This window comes from Pteropus medius, unplaced genomic scaffold (assembly GCF_902729225.1).
Source record: "Pteropus medius unplaced genomic scaffold, Ma_sr-lr_union100, whole genome shotgun sequence".
NCBI lineage: Eukaryota > Metazoa > Chordata > Mammalia > Chiroptera > Pteropodidae > Pteropus > Pteropus medius.
The window spans coordinates 23,440,934-23,461,624 of NW_024344378.1; the positions used below are offsets into that span (position 1 = coordinate 23,440,934).

The following is a 20,691-nucleotide window of genomic DNA, read 5'->3' on the forward strand; positions in this document are numbered from 1 at the left end:
TCTTTCACACTCGATCTCTTTCACTCCAATGTATTTCTTCCCTGGCTCCCCAACTCTAGATATTTGAGTTTGCATATTGGGCCACTGGGTAAGGGACACCATCCTTGGGCCCTCATTCAGGTCCGTGACACTGGCCAGGGCCACTTCTCTCTTCTTCATCAAGGGAAGAGGGTCCTAGAGCTTCAGCTATTGCCTGGTGGTCTGGAAAAAGAATCTTCCTCTGAAACCTCTTTTCTCCTTTTCCATGAACTTTCAGTTTCTGGCACCTACTTGCAATACGACATGCCATGTCTTGGGCTCTGGTTGGCACTGGGGGAGAAATACAGAAAAGGCAAACAGGACAGTCATTGTCTTGCAGAGGGTGGTTTGTGGCCCAGCACATACATTGGCATCAGAACAGGTTCTTTCTGCCCCAATGAATCAGTCGGATGGAACCGCTAATAGATATTAACCTCTCTGAAACAAAGGGCCCATTACACTTCACTGACATATGACATCACCCAAAAGAACACTAGTCACCTCAGCCTCTCTTTACCTGTGTTATCTCTTAAAGGTGAAGCCATTGCTCTGCATTTCTCCATGAACTAAAATGACTTCTGTCCCAAAAGGTCAAAGATAGGCCATGAAGCTTCATGCTGTTCTTTCTGCTTCTCTGGAGAGGGCTTGGGTAGGCATCTTCCTTTCTTTGATTTCCCGAGTTCCTTGCTACTGTTTCTATGACCCAATTAATGGGGTTCGCCCTTTGAGACGTTGGTCATGTGGTCATATCTGTGCAAAGGCCATGTCCTAACATTTTCTGAGTACAGACATGCTTTACTTTATTGAGCCCGAGTTTCTTCATCTGTAAAAAGGAGATAACAATGGTAATTACCTTAGCCCACACTGGAGCAGCGAGAATCAGCTGAGATAATATATGCAAGCCTTAGTCAATTCAATTCAGTCCAGTTCAAATGCATGTATTTGTTAAGCATCTGCTATGAATACCGCATGGCGGAGATAGACAAGACGTTGTCTCAGTCCTTAAGGGGCTAATTGTCATAAAAGAAGACAGACTGGCTCACAAGTAGTTATACTATGGGCATGGTAGGATCAGGGCCGGGAGCTCCTTGAGAGCAGGAACTGTGTCTAATCTGTTTTTCGATTTCTGGTACCTGGTACAGTGCCTGGCACAGAGAGGTACCCATAAAAGCTTGTTGAATGAGGGACTGAATGAATGAATGAGTAAAGGGCCATGAGGGAGATGTAAATGAAGCAGAGAAGAGGGGGATGGCTTCATGGAAGAGGCTGAGCTGGGCCTTGAGGGATGTACATGAGGGTTGTAGCGGGAGGACCTTGCAGGTGGAAGGCAGAGTGTGAACAAAGTCATGGCGGGGGAACTTGGCCATGAGAACTGAGCAGTTCAGGGTGGTTGGCAGGTGGGTGGGACTGTGGGATGTGACGGTGGGGAGGGAAGTTGGGAAGGCATGTTGGCATCGGACTCTGGTGGGATTTGGGCTGAGGACTCGGAAGACTGTCCTCTTCCTCGCCTCAGTGCCTGGAAAGTCTTTGCTCCTCACCTTCTGCTGTGCCCTCACACCCAGCCAGCCCCTCTCTGGAAGCCTGTGAATGCCGATGTCTTCCTCTTTCTCCCAGGCTTGACTGTAAGCCCTTCCTGGGCTCTACAAATTATCATGTATCTGAGCACCCCCAGCGCTTAGTCCTGTGACATACACATTTTAAATGCACATCAAATTTACCGAATAAATGATTCGTCACAAAATGAGAGTTCCACTTCTATCTGACTCAGCATGAATGTTACTATTAATCTTTTTATTTTGCTATTTTAATAGTTGGAAAGTGGTACCTTATTTTTGCTTTTATTTTCATTTCTTGAGGGAAAACTTCTATATAATTATCTACTGGTTAGATTTTTCTTCTATGACATGTTCACTATTTTCTTCATCCATATGTCTCTGGGTTATAAAGTTTTTCTCATTGATTTGCATGAGCCTTTTCTATAACGGATGGTAAGCACATGTTATCATCAATACAGACATCTTCCCTTATATAGATGATTTGTTTTCATTTTAGGGGATTAGTCTTTCTGATATACAAAATGTTTTGAAGTTTTTGAAGCTAATTATGTCAAATCAAATTTTCTATTTCTTATACTTTTATATATATGAAATTATTCCTACTATAGCTTTGGGAAATAACACATAATTTCCATGATTTGTTTGCTTATACTTAACTCTTCTTTTTTCAATCCACTTGGGTTTTATTTAGGGGTAGGATTGATACCCTTTCCCCTAACTTCTGACTAGTAATGCCAATACCATCTAATTCATATTTTTCCCCATGGTCTGGCGATGTCTCCTTTATCACATAGTGTGTGTTTCTACATGTTGCGTTAGCATTTATGTCTCATTCATCTGTATGTCTTTTTTATGTTAGCTTCTTTATACGTTGTAATATTTGGTAGAATCTATCCTTCCTCATTGCCCTTGTCCTTCATTTTTAAATATTTCTTGAATAGTCTCACTTGTTTATTCTTCTAGGTGAATTTGAGAATCACCTTTCTACAAAAATCTAAGAGGATACCAACAAAATTCTCTTAGAATTTGAATCATGATTGCATTAAACCCATAACTTCATTTGGGGAGATTGACACATTTATAGTATTTGCCCAATTCATCTAGGAACATTGGATGTCTTTACTTACTATTTTTATAAATTGCAATAAAAATGTATAATTCTCTTGCAGTGATACACATTTCCTATTAAAGTTATCCCAGGTCTCTTATGCCGACTACTTGGAACGGACCCTCTGAAATGTTCTTTTCTATTAGCATACTTCAGCATGAAGAATGGGCAAGTGGGTGCCTTTATCTCATCTCAGAGCTGAGTACATTGTTCTTCCCACCTCCCTTCTCATATCCAACTGGGTACCCAGTTATCTTTATCCTGTCACCAAAATAGCTCTTCTCAGCACCCTCCTCTCCATCCCTATAGTCTTGCCTTTCTTCAGAATGTCATTGCTTTTGCCTGGAGACAGGCATTGATGCCCGCTGTAGCCTCACATCCTGCAGCCTTCCCTTCCTCAGTCCTCCCTCCCATCAGCAGCCAGCCACCTCCTGTATGCATCAATGAAGAAGATAGAGCTTATTTTTCAGAAGGTGTCAGGGAGGCAGGCAGTAAACACGTAAGCAAATAAAGGAGATCATTGCTGGTAATGCTCAGTGATCCCCAAGGGAAATAAACGGGGACTGAGAAGATTCTTCTAAATCTTCCTCTTAAGCATTTAGCTTATTGGTCTAAATTTTGGCCTTCAGTGTCTCAGGGAAGAATTTAATTGGTATCCATCATGCTCCCAGGTCCCTGTGCTCCTTTCCTATTTCACCGTCAGCTGTGAACACCTCATGTTTGAATTTTTCCCTGTCATGTCTCTCTAGTGCCCCACCGCAGCCGCACTCAACCACTCCCTGCTTTAGAAGCACTGCCTGCCCCCGCCCCCCAAAGCTTCTGGAAATCTGTGTAAAGGAAAGGCCCCAAAGAATTCCCTAAGGGCCTCTGAAGACCAGCAATGATCCTCAACAGCTTTGCAGAACCAAAAAGGACTAAACCCCACTGGACGTTTAGGCGACAGTCATTGCTGTGAAGGAGAGAGCAGATACTCCTTTCTTATCTGTCATCTTCTTCCTCTCACCCTTTCCTTCTAAATAAAACTGGGATGTGTGCTCAGACCCTGCTAAAGTTTTGGCAGAGATAAGCTGTCATCTGTCAGGTCAACCTAGGCCTATCCTGAATTAGGGGGTGAGGTGGGGAATGTTAGGCTGGGGTCTGGGAAAGGCTCCACTTAGGGAGATAAGGAAAGCTGGTACAGCTATGCTCCTGGCCAGAGCTTAGGCCAAAGTATGGTCTTCAAGATAAAAGGAGATGAGGCCCTCTAAGATGACTTGAAGATCGCTTGAATCAAAAAAGCTGTGCTACCAAACTGAGCGAGTTGTTTCCTGCAAGAATCCTTCCCATCTCTACTTGTTGAAACCCTTCTTATCCTTCAGTGGCCACCTCCAGGAAGCCCTCCTGGACTTCTAGGTTGAGAATGAGATTTCCTTCACCTGATTGCTCTCACTGTTCTCTGTGCCTCATGGCTCTTGTGGATGGGGCAGTATCTGGTTCGCACTTGTGTCTCCCACATGGCTAGCATATTGTGGAACTGGCTCGATTCAAGGCAGGTGGTGAGTCCTGGCCAGAAATGGGTATGGCTCTGAGGGAATCCAGTAGTTCTGAACTCAGATGGAAGTGAAGGGGCTCTCCTTTTTTCCTGAAGGGAACCACTTTCTATTCCTAAGGAAGAGCCTGCTCAGTCTTCAAGAACATCTGGTCTAATCCCTGGTTTAGGGGCCGAGAGTGCTGTCAGTGCACGTCTAGGTGGGGTTGGGCTTCCAAGGGAAGGGGGAGAGTGGTTTGCTAGGGCAGCTTCCCTGGGGGCTCATGGTTCCCTTTCATCATCTGCCCTTTCCTGCCCTTCTCTTCCTTGGAGGCCCCAACACCAAGCAAAATGGATATCCAACTGGAAGCTCTTTGAAGAGAGAGCTCAAATTTGCATGTTAAGATGCTTCCCATGAGTTTATGCCTGGGGCAGGAGCAAATTGAGGCCTTATCCACCAGTGCAGGACACAGGTGGGAGCCAGTCAACTGGCTGAAGAAGGGAGGGCTGGATCTCAGAAGAGCCCACCCAGCGCTGTCTGATAGGCCCTCTTGTGTTCCATCCTGCCAAGATGTGGACTCATTATTTTTTCTTTCCATGGTTAGAGTAGAAAATCAGAAAAAAAAAAAAATTGGACCACAACTTTCCATCTGTGTAAACACAACTATGTTTCTTTCTTCATTGGAAAAGAAGGTTTCCGTGGCAACCATCTGTGTGTTGTGTACATGTGTGCACACATATACTACACAGTGCAGAGCACATGTTTTTAGACAAAGTATATTCTGTAATCTAATTCTTTGAAAATCCTTTTATTTCCTGACTTTAAAAAATAAGATATTGAATAAAATTTGGAAATTGCAAAAAGTATATGAGAAAATAAAATTAATCTAAAAATCACCAACTAGAGATAATCACAATGGACATTGTGGGTATTTCCATTTAGTATTTCTTTCTTTCTTTTTTTTTTTTTTGTACATGCTTAAAAAAAAATAGAGTCATACTGGGTGCTACTTCCTAACCTGTTTTTGACTTACAAAATGAACATTTTCCTCATTTAGCAAATTTCTTCTAAAACAGTTTAAAAAGGTTACACAGTGTTCCATTATGTCATAATTCATTTTACCACTCCCCTGTTGGGTGTGGTTGTTATAGTCTTTATTATAAAAATGTTGAGATGAACATCCATTGTCTTCATTGCCAGTCAATCTTCAGTACCAAAATCTAGAAATCATATTGGATCGAAGTCATATTATTTGTCTGTTTTAAAAGATTTTGCTACATCTTGCTAAATTACCTCATAATATGTTATCAATTTATATTATTCCTCTACCAGCAGTGTGTAAGAATTTCCTTTTTGTTATACAGTCACCAATATTAAATCATTTCAGTAACAAAAACTGGCAATAGTCTTTTAACTCATTTCCCTTTCCCTTCTGTAGCATTTGAAATTTGGCAGAGATATAAAAATTACTTGGCACCGAATTACTTAGGATTACACATTGATTACTATCGTAGTTGCCTAGTTCATTCCTGAATCAATCTGTCAAAGGGGCTTTGTCGTTTTTTTATTCCCCCTAATGAATAATTAAAACCACAGCTGAGCCAGAGTATCTTTCAAGTAGTTTTCTGACAGAAGTGTGCAGATGTTTCATCCATTGGTCTTGCCTGGGATGCTTGCTCAGACCACACCTGCACAGGTGTGGGGTAGAGGGACAAGGGTTTTGATCATGTATTCTGGAGTCAGGAGGGCCCACCTTGGAATGCAAATTCAATCACTTACCAACTGGATGACGTTGGACAATTTACTCATGAGTAAGTTTTCTCTTCTGTAAAAGAAGAATAATCTTAATTATTTAGGGATCGCTGTGCATTTACACATGGCCAAAGAGCATGGCAATTTAAGAATGATAAGACAAAGGCTTTGCACAAGCTGGTACAGCTCGCTCAGCTCTAGCTCCAGACATATCAGACTCTTATTTTCCTTCTTCAGGACATTTTTACTTGCTGGCTTCTTTTTATTTTTACTTTTATTTTTTTGCTAGAATACTCTCCCCAGATAGATGTCCCCCTATCATCTTTTGGTTCTCAACTCAGATATCATCTCCTCAGACAGCCCTTCCCTGGGCTTGCTTCCCCCAGTGCTCCTTCAAAAGCTTTGTTTTAATTTCTCCAAAGTGCTTACTTCCTCCATGCAAATCTTATCATTTACTGTTGATTCCCCTTCACTAGAACCATGAAGGCATCTTGAAGCTAAGTCCTGCCTGTCCCTACCTTTAGAAACCCAGCACAGTGCTGCCCAAAGCAGGCACACAACCAACATTTATGGAATGAATGGACTAGTCATAAAGTGAGTTTTAGGATCTGATGCTGGAGATTTCTTTTTTCTTTTTTTTGGAGAGTAGAGCAAAGCAGTTTCAAGCTTGATTTACCTCTGATGGGTCAGAGCTATAAATACACTTATCAAAAAGTTAGTGTTAATCTAAAAATCAAAAGTCAGATGAGAGGCCACAAGTATTTATTTGTGACCAAAGAATTGCAATTTGGGAAGAACAGATTCAGACAGAAGCCCAAAGAGTGTTCTCCCAGTACAGGAGAGAGGCTCAGGGTTTCCGTGGGAAAAAGGAAGGAAGATTAAAGAAGAGTTCAGTTCACTGGTGCTGGACAAAGTGAGATTAGATTTGTACTTCATGGACTGGCTTGAGATTTGGCCATCAGGCAAAAGGCTAGGTTTGTACTTCATTGATTGGTTAGAGATTCGGTCATTGCCAAAGTCCAGTTTCATCAGTCTTTACAAACAGGATGTTCTCTTTCTTACCGACTTCTTAGAATGCTGGTAGTTTGGCGTAGTTTGGAAGACAGAGAAAAACAAGACGTACAGGACAGTTCCTCTGAAACAGCTACGCTGGTTCTATTTTAATATGGCTCCACTCATGTCTTGTTTCACATCAGTAACTGAGAGCGAAGGTTGTCTTGACAGGGTTACTTTAGCATGTGATGTATAGTAAAGGCTTTGACATCAGACTGATCTAGAGAGAATCTCAACCTCTCCACTCAGCGGCTGTGGGTCCATAGTGATATCTTAGCTGGTCTAAGCCTTTGTTACCCTGCGTTGTAAAATGAGAACATACTCACCTCGGAGGGGTGGCCTGAGGATCAAATAGATAACCTATGTGTAGTACCTGCAAATAATCAGCTCTTAAAATGGTCGTTATTCTTGTGCTTAAGAAAACCAAAAACTAAGTAATGTTAGGCTCTAAGAATGAGAGATGGAAGGCAAAATTAATAAAAAGTCTTGTTTATTATTATTATTAATTATTATTATTATTATTATTAAACTTTTGTTTAAATGAGCAATATTCATCCATGGACCAAGGATCTGCCCCCTTGGGCTTTGGAATGCCTATCCCCTTCTGCCTGGATGTCTTTGGATGTATATAGTTAATATTTCATTAATTATGGTGGAGGGGCGTTGTGTGTACATCAGTGTCTCATATGATGCATATAATTAAGCTACTTTTTTGTTTGAGAGCGGAAGAAAATCAGGCTTTCCCAAAGAAAAGCAGCTTGCTCCCAAAGTTGCTAACAGATTGCTTCTTAATTGAATTTGGGAGGTGAATTATATGGTGAATTAGAAAAAAGAACAACTCTGAATTTAGTGAATTGTTCCATAAAGGAAACTGTGGGATTGAATTGCAAATGCTGGATAGAAACATTTGAGCCTGGCCCTGTGCATCACGTGCCGCTGACCTCTGCTGTGCTTCAGTGAGAGCTGAACGAGCCTGGAGCTCTCTTTTCAAGGCCTGAAGGGCATTCTTTCCCAGAGACCAGCTGTAAGCCTGGGTTTCTTATGCAAAGGAGACGTTTGAATAAACCCCTGTGACTAATGAAATCTACCAGCTCTTTGCATATCCTCTCACCGAAGAGGTAATTAACCAAAAATCAAATATAAGGATATATATATATACACGTATATTTTTTCAAATATTTTTGTCTTGAAATCACACTCAAGGAAAAATATATCATCACCATGCCCTCCATTGCCCCTAATCTTTTGTCTGCATCAGACATTCCTTCTGTAGTGCCAATTACTGCAGTTATAGCCGTAGTCACACCTGTCTTACTCATTTGCTACCTTTTAGTGAAACAGAGCAACTTTCCATCAATTCAGATGTGAGAAATGACTTCTTAGTGGTTGATGTCTGTTTCCAGCTCCACATCTTCCATTCTTGGGAGGAGAAGGAGGTTGGTTGTAAGAAAATATCATCAGATGGGGCTTCCTCTTATGGTTCTCTGCATATGAGTCTCAACCTTGGCTGCATTTTAGAATCACCTGGGGAGCTTTAAAAAATCCCAACTCCCAGGCCATGACCCAGACCAGTTAAACAAGAACCTCTGGGGTGGGACTCAGGCATCAGTATTTTTCTAAAAAGCTTCCCAGGTGATCTCAAAGTACAGCCAAGATTGACCATTGTTTCAAGAATATCTGCTTTCCTCCCACCATGAAAGCTGATAGACCAATTTTTCCATCAGTTAGGCTGAGTTAGAAATGATTGAGTTCTCTTCAAGCACTATCTACCTAACTCATCCATCCATCTGTCTATCCTTCTATCCATCTTCCATCCAATCCATCCATCCATCTATTCATACAAAACATTTTATCAAGTGCCTGCTCTGTGTTCACTTTTGGAGAAGACAAGGTTCCTTCCTTCAAAATGCTAAAAACTAGAAACCGGACTGGGGGATCAGCTGATTAAACAGGAACTTACAATACCTTGAGATGCGGGATGTGAGTAAAGCCAGGGGGCTGTGGGAGCACAGAGGAGGGGAGCTTTTAACCTAAGGGGAGCAAAGGGGAAGCTTCCCAGGGTAAGTGGTATCCAAGCTGAGACTTGGAAGGACCAGTAGGATTTGGCTAGGTGAAAATGTGGGTGTGTCCAAGGCAGGTGCATCGATAAGAGGGAAGTGGAACTCCAAGGTGCTATAAGTAACTCAGGTTGGCTGAGCACAGAGTAGGAGGGGTGGAAGGAGTAGGAAGCCCTGAGCCACCAGATGGAGGAGGCTGGCAGGGCCATATCACAGGGACCTCGTTAGTCATGATAGGAGTTGGAACTCATCCCAAGGGCAATGGGGAGTTTTGCAAGGTTTTCATCAGGGGTGTGGCCACACATTAACTCCAGGTAGATCCCAGGCTCAGCTGTGCTGTTAGCATGAATTCTGAGCTTCTGAGAAAGCACTCCTAAGAAAAAAGACAGGAAGTGACGTCAGAAACATGGCGGAGTGAGAGACATCTCTGGATCTCTCCTCTTGAAACAACAATAAGCTGAACATCTAAAACTCAACAAAAAACACCCAGACTGCACACCAGCACATCTGGGTGTGGGATCTGCGCATAAGAGCTACCACAGGTCAGAACCCTGGGTGTCGGGAGGTGGACGGGGGAGAAACAAAGAAGCCGCTTCTTGCAGCTACTGGAGCTCCCTGTAGGGGATGTGGGGAGGGGAGAAGGTGCGGCAACGTCCCTGAACAACCCTGCCTGGGAGTACTGTGAGCTCCACGTGGCCGGTGGCAGGCCTCAGTCATCAGGGCAGAAGGCAGAGAAGCAAGATGGCAAAAAAACAACAGTTGATTTTTACCAGCCGCGGTTGCAAAACCAAGGCTGAGCCACAGCCCCCATCCCTCAACCCAGAGGGCCCCTACCCTCATACCCTCCGAGACAGAATGCCGCGGAGCCCCTGAGGAAACTGAGCAAACGCTACCGAAACTGTTGCTAACACTGATAGGAACTGAGACTGAGGGTAGGGAGCGTGATTAAACATCTATAAGGAAAAAAAGACATTCTTAAGACTTTATTTAAAGCAGAGATCCAAGAGGCTTAGATGCCACCTACTGGAAACCAAAAGAAGAATACCTTCTTTGCAACAAGCTAGGGACCATTATATAATAAATCTGCTTTCTGGAAAAAAAAATCAGAATACACTTCCATTAGTGGCCAGGTGGAGAAATGGTCCATTAAACACTGTGAACAACCAAGGTGACAAGGCATCTCAGAAAGAAATAGAAAAATCTACAGAAAATAAGCTTACGGACATAGAAATATGCGACTTAAATGGCAGAGAATTCAGAATAGTACTTCTGAAAAAAAATCAATGAGATCTGACACAAATAATATCAACAATTTCAGGAACTGAAAAAACAACTAGGTGAGCAGAATGAATTCTTTAGCAAGGAGATTGAAACCCTCAAAAAGAACCGAATAGACCTCTGGAGATAAAGAACACACTGCAAGAGTTGAAAAATGAAATAACAAGCTTGGGAAATAGAGTCGACTAAATGGAGGGAAGGATCAGTGATATCGAAGACAGAAATCTAGAAATAAATCAGAAGGAAGAAGAGAAAAACTGAAGAATGAAAAATAATGAATGAGAAATACCAGACCTAGCTGATACCATCAGGAGAAGAAACTTAAGAATAATGGGAATTCTCTAAGGGGAGGAAAAGGAGCAAGTATTAGAAAGCATTTTCAGACAAATAGTTAACAAGAATTTCCTAAATCTAAGGAATGAGCTGGAGCCTGAAACTCAAGAAGTCAATAAAAAAGACAGAGCCTTCAGTCTCTTGGTAAAGATGACAGGAGGGATCTGTGTTATTAACTGTCCGTGGCCCCAACCTCATCACTGACTTCAGATGTCCTCCACAGACCTGGAAAACATCCTGAGTCCTTTGGGAATAACCGGCCTCTCCCAGACACCCCACTTGTTCTACTCGTTCTTTCTGGGTCTGAGGCTGAGAGGAAGGAAATCAGATTTGGGGGTCAGACAGGACCCACCTCCAGTTGTCACCACTGCTGACCATCTCTGTACTCTCAAGACAGGCAAGTCACTTTACCCCTTGGAGCCTTGTTTCATCTATAAAATGGGGGTGTTTATGGCCCTTTTGTCATTGGGTCTTTATGAGGCTAGAATTTCAAAACTCAAAGCCAAAAAAGCATTTAGCATTGTTCTTAACACAAGGTCAGTATTGTAATTGGTACTTAGTGAACACTGATTGTTTCCTGCTTCACCTACTGGGAGGTACCCAGTATCCCCCAACTCCAGAGCTTTTGCAGCTGTTATAACCCCAAACACCAGGAGGCAAAGGGAATCAGAAGTCCTCAGTCCTCCCCTCCTCTGCTGCTTCAGGGCTAAATACAAGTCTCCCTTGGCCTTTGGTCCTCAGCCACAGCCTTCAGCTAACCTGGGACCAGTCCACCTCTAGGAATCTGTACAGGTCCGTTGCTTTTGCTCCCCGACCCCTTGTGCAGGAGCCAAGCAGGTCTAAACTTACCAACCCTCTATGCTGGGAGTGCTATATGGAATGTCCTTTCACATTCCAGCTCCTCTGTCCCCCTCCTGTCCACTACTGTTAACTCTAGTCATATTCAAAGCTGGTGCAGTTATGAAGCTCTTTCGTGTCCTCTGGCTCCCATCTAGATCTCTCAGAATAAAAGCCTAAATCCTGAAAATGGCCTGCAAGGCCCCACATGAGCTGATTCTCCAGATCCTCCACTGCCCGCTGACTTCATCGTCTACTACTCTCCCCCTCGCTCGTTCCATTCCAGTCATATCCGCCTCCCTCCTGCCAAATACACTCCCATTCCAGGGCCTTTGCACCTGCTGTTCCCTCAGTTTGGAATGCTCTTCCCCAGATAGCTGCAAAGTGTCCCCCTGACTTTCTTTAGGCTTCTGCTTTTCTACCTCACATGAAGCTGCACACCCTTATGCCTGGCATCCACTGATCTCTTCATTTATTTTCTCTGTAGTGCTTCTTAACAACTGACTTGGATACTTAATTGCCTATTTGTTTATCGTCTTCTCCCCTATTGTTCATCAGAAAGTAGTTTCCATGATGTCAGGGTAGAGTTTGTTCAGTGTCATATCCTGAGCAGCAGAAACAGCATCTGGCATGTAGCAGGTGTTGGATAAATATTTGTTGAATGAACAAATTCCTGAACAAACCCATGACCTCATTTGTTCCTCACAAGAGCCCATTTGACAGATGAAAAATCTAATGCCCAAGGTCTTATCCACAGTTACACAGAGGAGAAAAGACTAAGCTAGTTCCAGAGTCTCAGCCTCAGGCTCTCCTTCACTCCATACATGGCACATTCCTCTGCTGGCCAGCAATTTTCATACCATCAGGATTTCCCCTGACCTTTAGCTTGAGAGGAAATGATATCGCAACTGGAAGAATACCCAGAGGGCTGGTAGCTGGCAGCGAAGGCCCCGGCAGCTGCAGGGAGTGTGTGAGTGGATTCCGAGTTGGCTAGAAAGACATCAGAACAAGCAGGATGAAGGCATACAAAAATGTCAGCATGCGTCTGGTCCACCGCCAATGTCAGAGTCAAAGACGGGAAGAAGAAGTAGTCGGCATGTCAGGAGTTGGGATGCGGGACCACAGGGCTGTCTCCGCTGGTTGTCTGGGGCCAGGGCATGGGGTTCTGTGTTTGGGACCCTTCCCAGCTATGGGGCACAGGAACAATCATCGGGCTCTGACCAGGAGACTGTCCTGAACCCTCAGCTTTCTTTGTGGACTGGGCAACCCTGGGTTGATTATTTTGTTCTCAGTTTTCTCCTCTGTAAAATGGGGTGACACTCCATCTGCCACAGAGTGTTCTAATCAGGGTCAAAGCAGATATGGGAAAACAGTTTTGTAAGCTGCAAATTTCTAAACAAAAGCAAGAAATAATTTTGCATTAGGGAATCGATTGTCCTGTAGTTGCTTCCATGTGGATTCAGATGTATAATAGTCTCTCATGGACACAGACTTTGTCCTCAAATCTGTTTCCTGGTGTCACTATCCACCCAGTTGCTCAAACCTCACATGTAGGAGTCATTGGTGGCCCCTCTTGGTTCCTCCTACCTTACCCATCAGCCTCTCTTGTTGCTCTGCCTCCAGCTATATTCCTAATATGACAGGTCCCCAACATCTCCATTGCACTGTTCAGCCTACCCCACTACTGTCTATTGCCTGGACCATCACAAGGCTTTCTCTTTTTCTTGCCAGAGGGATCTTGGTAAAACAAATAAAAACACGTCCCTCTGTCCCTCTTTTGCTTTAAACCCTGTGGTTCTGGCCTCCCTCTCTGCCCTCATCCCCTCTGGTCACTGTGGTCAGCCCCTCCACAGGGCAAGCCCATTCCTGATCCACGTTCTTTTCCCATCCTGCCTCCTGCTGGGGATTCACTGGCCCAGATCTCTATGTGGTCGACTCCTTAGGATCTTTCAAGTTTCAGCCTGCATATCACCTCTCTGGAAGGGCCTTCTCCGATCACCTGCTAAGCAGCTGTTCCAATCACGCTGTACCACATACTGAATTTGATATGGTCTTTCTTCCTGGAGTAAAGCACATAACCTGAACCTGTAATGATCTTATTTCTTTCTTTTCTTCCCTGCTGTTTGTTGTCCAGCCACCCATTTAGAATGTACGCACCTATCTGTCTTGTTCACTGCTAGATCCCCAGTGCTGGAAATGTACCTGGGGTCTAATAATAGTTGATGATCGACCATATTCTTGGTGGGGACAGATATAAAGCTGGCTTATAAATCACGGTAAATGAATACATGCATCACTGGCCTTGACTGAGGCTGTGTCTGCAGAGTCTTATTTACAAAGTAAATAGAGCAATTTCTAAAAGGAGAGTCACCTCAAAGAAGAAACCAGAACGCCAGTACAGCAGTAAGTGACGACATCGTGCGTTTAGAAGCAGCATGGATGACACCTCTCTGCATTCCACAGCAGGGGGACTCCAGAACAGCAGCAGAGAAAGTGTCCTGTTTGCATTTGGGCTTTCTTATGGAGGTGTGGGTGAGGAAGCTGACTTTGTATATTTGACTCCAAGTGTCCTTGAGCTGACTAAGGAGAGTAATACTTGTATAATTTGTGAATTATCTGCATGTTTATAAAAAAAGCAGGCTCTTTTTTTGCCCCAGTGTCTAGAACAGGGGCAAGTGAACAAATCTCTACTGACCCACTGGGGATTCTGATCATCCCCCCCGGTGACCAGATTGGCTCCCTCATCTGTCAGTGCTGGTGCAAAGAAGGCCGATGGGTCCTCACGTTTCTTTTCTTCTTCCTTTCTTCAGGTGGGCTTGGAGAGCAGTCATTGGAGAGCTGGCTGAATGCTACAGCCGTGAATGCCAGCAGTGAGGAAGCTAAAAAGGGTAATGTGAGGCCCCACCAGGCCTTCGGGTGCTTTTTTTTAAACTGTGGTAAATTTCACATAATGTAAAATTTACCATTTTATTGTGTGCAATTTAGCGGCATTACGTACATTCACAGTGTTGTGCAGCCATCATCTAACTAGTTCCAGAACATTTTCATCACCTCCAGAGGAGACCCCCTCCCACCCATTAAGCAGTCATTCCTTACTTACTCCTCCCCCACACCCTGGCTTTGGGACCTGCTATTATACCTTTAATCTTAGTGGACTGAGAAGCACTGAAGTCTGTGGGCATAAGGGAGTGTGTCCTTTCATTGAGTGGGGTGGGCTGGCTGCCAAAGAAAGGGATAGAAGGGTGGCATTTGGTTGCTCAGGGACTGTATGCTTTTCAGTTAAACTCTACAGTATGTACTTGACTTTTCTCTCTAGCACTTGGCTTGTGAGTTGAAATCCCCAAGGGCTAAGAGGAGGGCAGATGAAGCTTGGGGAACTAGGGGCCTGACAGAACAAGTAGGCAGGAGAGGCGAGGAAGGAAAATAAAGCTGGGGTGGGGCCTGGGAAGGAGGGCATAGGCTAGAGATTCCTTGGGCTGTTGGGAGAGGGGGCAGGTAGCTGTCGTTGGGCACGGCCACCTGTTAGCACGTGCCTGCCTGGAAGTACCACCACCTCCTATCTGCACAGCAACACTCAGCCATGCTCGTGCTCTCCCAGTTCCAAGAGATTCTAGCCTGGATATTATGGGGAGGCATCTCACTGGAAGCATCTCGCTTTTGGAGATGCTTTTCCTCTTCAGAAGCTGTGCTGGAGGAGAGAGGCTACTAAGCTTCTGTCCCACCTGCATTCTGCAGGAATCGGGCCCCACTGCCGGCAATGGCGTTTCTTCTACATAAAAATAACACAGAGCAAAAGGAATAATTTTAAGATACCAGAATCTTGTGTTTCAGGCATGACTGTGTAGAGATGAAATAGAAATCATTATTTGCTTTATTTTATGTGTTTGCTTTAATGTTGTTTTATATTTTGCACATACACATGCATATGCATAATTTCACACAATGCGTATATATATAATTCACATGAATGCATAAATGCAATGATACAATCACATATTTTTTATGTTGTCTTTTTTTTCCTTTTTCCTTTAATTTGGCTACCTCTTTCACTTCTTTTTTTTACATATCACCCCTCCCTCCTTTCCCAGGTAATGCGTACTAATGATTTTGTATGCATGCCTCATATATTCACATATATTAACATATACATTTATGTAGAGATATACAATATACATATATAAACGTATTAACATATATATAACTATAAAAAGTGGGATTTTTAAAAATGGGATTGTATTTGATACATGTTTTTTTACATATCATGCTTTTCTTATTCACCAATACTTTCTGAGAAACCCCTCTAGGACATTTGTTATAACTTTATTCTTTTGAATAGTTGCAAAATATTCCTGGTATGAATGGACCATAATTTATTCAATCCTTCCTTTATCAATTAATATTCACTTTAAGTTTTTGCCATCATGAACAATGGCTGCAATAAAATTCCTGAACATAGGAGACCCTTACGTACTTACTGTTTTTAATAAATGTAGCTAGAATACATTTCAAAAGGTGTAAGTATTCACATTTCCATAGCAACTTACAAATGCAACCCTCTCATATCCTTTCTAGCACGAAGTATTATTAGTATTTTGAATATGGTAAACAGTAGCTTATTATTACTTGATTTGTGTTTCTCTGACTGCTGGTAACTTTGAACATCTTTTTCTACCTTTGCCAGTGATTTGGTTGTGCGCTTCTGTGACTCGCCTCTTCCTCTCCTTTCCTAATTTTTTTTACTGGGTTTCTGAACCTTCTCTTATCCCTTTGACCTCTTTTAGAAAGAGGTAGGTTCTTTAGCTCCCACTCCCCACCATCAGCATTTGACAAATGTGCATTTGTTTCTCAGTCATACAGTTTGTTTCTGGGACCATGTGCAAGACTCCCTTTAAAATCTGTATTTATCACTTTGCTTATTCAAAGGTATTTTGACTTATGTCAGGCTCCCCAGAGATCTGGTAACTCAGTGGCACTTCATTTCGCCACAGATGACCAGCACTTACTGGTAAAAATGGAGCCTAGGGTGTGGGAATGAAACCAGAGGGGGTTTGCCATATTACACTGCAGTGACGTAGATGCCAAACCATTTTTCTCCTTCCTGATTTAAGTGATTTACTCTTGCATAAAAACTACCCCCAAGCTTAGTGACTTCAAACAGTGGTTTGTTATCTTTCATGATGCTGTGATTTAACATTGGCTGGAGTCACTTACATTCATCTAGAAGCTGGGCTGTGCCGGAAGGTTCAAAAAAACTTTAGTCACAACCCTGGTGCTTCAGTGTGCCTCCATGTGGATCCTCTCTCCACCTGGACTTTCCCCACTTAGTTGTCTAACCTGAGGTGTTTTTACAGCGTGACAGCTGTTTTCCCAGAGGGAGGAAGCAGAAGCCACCAGTCCTCTAAAGGCCTGGACTCAGAGCTATCAGAATGTTACTTCTGCCATGTTCCTTGTGGTCACAAGACAAGGGCCAGCTCAAGTTCAAGGTGAAGAAAATATATTCTACTCCTTAGTGTGATAAATGGCAGGGGCTCGCAGGGATGAGAGAAGTTGCTGGTGGCCATACTTGGAGACCCTCTAACACATTTCTTCATTGCCTCTTACTTGCTCACCAGTGATAGACATTGTCAGAGTTTTTAACATTTACTAGTTTGTTGGGTATAAAATGACTCAACTAAATAAACTTGGATAGTCAGACTTACTTGGGTTTATATCCCAGCGCAGGCACTATTAGCTATGACTATGGAAAAGTTATCTAACTTCTCACATGAACTTTGGAGAGAATTAGAAATAATGTTTATGTCAGGTGCATACCCAGGTGTCTGTTATGTAAAAGGTGCCCCATGAATGTAGGTCCTCCACTTCTTCCTCTCTCCCTCCACTTCCACCTCCAAGAATTATATTATTTAGCATTGAAAGTGCATCATCCACCTCTGGACTGGGATCCCACCCCTGTTACCAGCTGCACAGAAACAAAATTAAGAACGGCAGGAAGGAATATGGTTTCTGCAGCCCATTAAAATTCTGCCTCTGGTGGGGTTGTGCATAGTACCCACACTGCAACAAGACACCTTCTTGGGTTTTTTAAGGAGGATAATGACAGCACTCCCCCACCTACCATGCCCCACTCCCCTAAAGCTGGCTAAATCCATAGTCTGCAGACCCTCAAATGACCTTGGTTTGTCTGAAGAAGATAATGTCAAAGTTAGGCCAATCTTGCACTCCATATTACAGCAGCAGGTGAGCAAGTCGTTAAGCATCCAGGGCAGTCCTGAGGGGGAAGGAGACCCCAAAGATGAGGGGAGGGCAGGCTGTTCTAGCCTGTTCCTCCTGCCTTCCCATCTGTCCATCCCTCCAGGAGCCTATCAGGCATCAACGTGGGTGCTTCTTGTTTTGTTTGAGTTAAAGATAAGTTGTGTCAATCTCAGATCCCCCTTTAATCACAACCCGCCCTCTTTCTACCACCCCTAGAAAAAGAGACCGCCCAAGCAGGAGAAAGGGTCTGAGGGAAGCCCCCGGCTAGCTCTCCAGCTTCAGTGGCCGCTTTATTTCCGGGCATTATGTGGTTCCCCTCAGGCCTGACCGTGGGGATTTGTGCTTCCAGCTCTAGGGAGGGCTGGGGGGCTCAGAGAATTGCTCGCTCAGCATCCCCCTGGCAGGCTATTTGGTCTGGGCAGCCTCCCTCCCCTGGAGATGGGAGCTAGGCATGCATTTTGGGGCTGATAATAATAGGATTAATGAAATGGAGTATGTAACTGCTCTATGAATGAAGCTGTGACTGTTTTGCTAGAGCCTGATTTCCAGAACCATATTCATGAAAAAGAATGGACTTTTCACTTCCAGTAGCAGTCCCTAAGGGCTTTTTGCTGAAGCAAATAATAGAATCTGGTTGCACCATAGAACAGGGATCCCACAAAGCTGGGCACAAAGCACCACTCAGTGCTGAACCCCTGAATGCCACTGTCAGTGTATTTGGGTGTAAAGGATGAGCCTAACTTTAGGCATTATTTCTAGCCTGTCCCCAAATGCAGACCTTGAGAGTCATTACTGCAGCGCAGATTGAGCCCTTACCATGGCAGGTGTTTGACATTCATCACCTGGTTCAATGCCCACCACTGTACAGCAAGAATGAAGGCTCAGGGGAGAGTGGCTTGTCCAAGGCCACGCGGGTAGCAAATGACAGTGTTTATCCTGAACCTAAATCCTCCTGACCCCAAACCCCTCACTCTTAACTTTTGGGCTATATCAGTGGTTCTCAAACTTATTTTTGCTTTTGAATAACCTGGGGAGCTTTAAAAACTACAGATGCCTTGACTCCACACTGGGCCAAACTGAGTCTCAATCTCGGGGCAGAGGGGTGGACACCAGAATTTTTTAAAAGCTCCCCAGTTGATTCAAGTGTGCGGCCAGGTTTGATAACCACGTATGCAGGATAATCCACAGTTCCTTCAGTGAGGGGCTGCTATTCAGTCTTTCGAGATTGCGGCCGCCCAGGCCAGGTGCAGATCTGCCCATCACCCATGGGGTGGGTGTTATGCAGCTGGGTGGACTGTCAGGGTGTTTACTTCTAGTGTGGGAGTGATCAGTTGACTAATTGAAAATTCGAAGTTCCTTGCTTGAGAAGGCTGGGTCAGGCCTGGTTCTGTTTATGACATGGCTGTGCCTTCGGCTGGAAATAGAACATTGAATAGTTACAGCAGCTCTGCTTTTTCAGAGAGGACATTCCCAGAGCCAGAGAATTTAAATGGACTTTATCCCCCAGCCCACCCCACCCCCAGCATATTAAATCCTTTCAGACGCCCCTGAGCTCCTCTTCAAATGCAGAACTCTTGGCCATAATAAATAATTACATCCTTCTATTTGAACTCTGATTCCAGATAGTAGTAATCCAAGAAAATCCAATAATGACAGTTGCATTAAGATCCTTCTTCCAGGCTGAGCAGAACATCTGTTTAGACATATTTTTAATCGGCAAATGCTTCCTGTGTTGAGTCCTTGGCAAATTAAATTTCTCACTGGACCGATGGGGAAGCTGTCATTCAATAACCCATCTCTGAAAATTACACCCTGGTCTCTTTCCAGGTGCACTTAAGATTTTCCCATGCTGACTTGGCTGCATACTGGCCCTAACAGTACTGGGTCACGTGAACATATAACACAGCTTGTCTGAGAAACAGGTTATGTCTTAGTGTTAGTCCCTCGAAAAGGGAAGTATTTTTGTCCATTCTCCAAAGGAGAGTTGGAGACAGAGGAAAATTAAGAGACTTGTTGAAAACCATATGGGAAATGAATAACAAACCTCCACTTGCTACTTTGCTGCTTGCGATTACTTAAGATGTGATGATGCTGAGTTTAAACATTAAGGGCTTCAAGGCTGCCAACATTTTGAAGAGGTTTCCGCCACAGGACTGTTTGGACTTTTGGGTGTTTATTTTTAGAATAACTCATCCATTCCTAAATTAATTCATTCAAAATACAAAATTCCTGAATGCTTACCACCAATCAGGCAATGTGCTGGGTGTGATAGAGTGTGAACAATCCAGCCCCAGTTCCTGACTCCATAGAGCTTCCAGTCTACTGGGACAACTCATATTTGAAATCCGTACTTGGATGGGAGACCACCTAGGAATACCAGGTGCTATAGTTGTTAAAAAAATATACATATATAAATGAAATCTGGATGCGATTTGTCATCTGGGGCTGGCATGGCAAATTAGAATATCTGTAGAGGCCACGCGGGTAATGCCAATGGGTGAAGCGGGCTGGGTGGGACAATGTGAAGTAGGAGAGAGGGTCCAGCAACTGGGAAGACATGTGCCCTCACTATCGGGAGTAGGTGCTATTTAACTCCGGTGGGCTATAAATGACAGAAGATGGACCCATCATTGCAGATCTTTCTGTTTTTAAAGAAAACCAGGAAATCTGGATTCTTATGTGAAATCTCCTGATTTTTAAAAGTTGGCTTCTTAAAGTGAGAATTTAAAAAAAAAACACACAAAGTGGGCCAAAAGTGTCCAGGCCAAACAAAACACATCTGTGGGTTGGGTTTATCCCAAAAGCTGCAAGTGGATGACTTCTGATCTAGAAATACTAGCAGCAAAACAATTATTTTCAGGTTTAAAAATGTAGTACATGCCAACTTTCTAGTTCTGGCAATATGATCAGTTGAATGAGTAAGGACCCCTAATACAAAC

The 20,691-nt window shown here is 43.6% G+C and overlaps 1 protein-coding gene across 1 annotated transcript in view; it reads left to right on the plus strand.

The window, feature by feature from the left end:
- Positions 1-20,691, plus strand: part of TLL2 (tolloid like 2) — a 122,118-nt gene that overhangs the window by 42,458 nt on the left and 58,969 nt on the right. Inside the window, exon 3 of the mRNA XM_039871643.1 lies at positions 14,311-14,388. Coding sequence (XP_039727577.1) covers positions 14,311-14,388 — 78 coding nt within the window. The remainder of the gene's footprint in view (positions 1-14,310; positions 14,389-20,691) is intronic.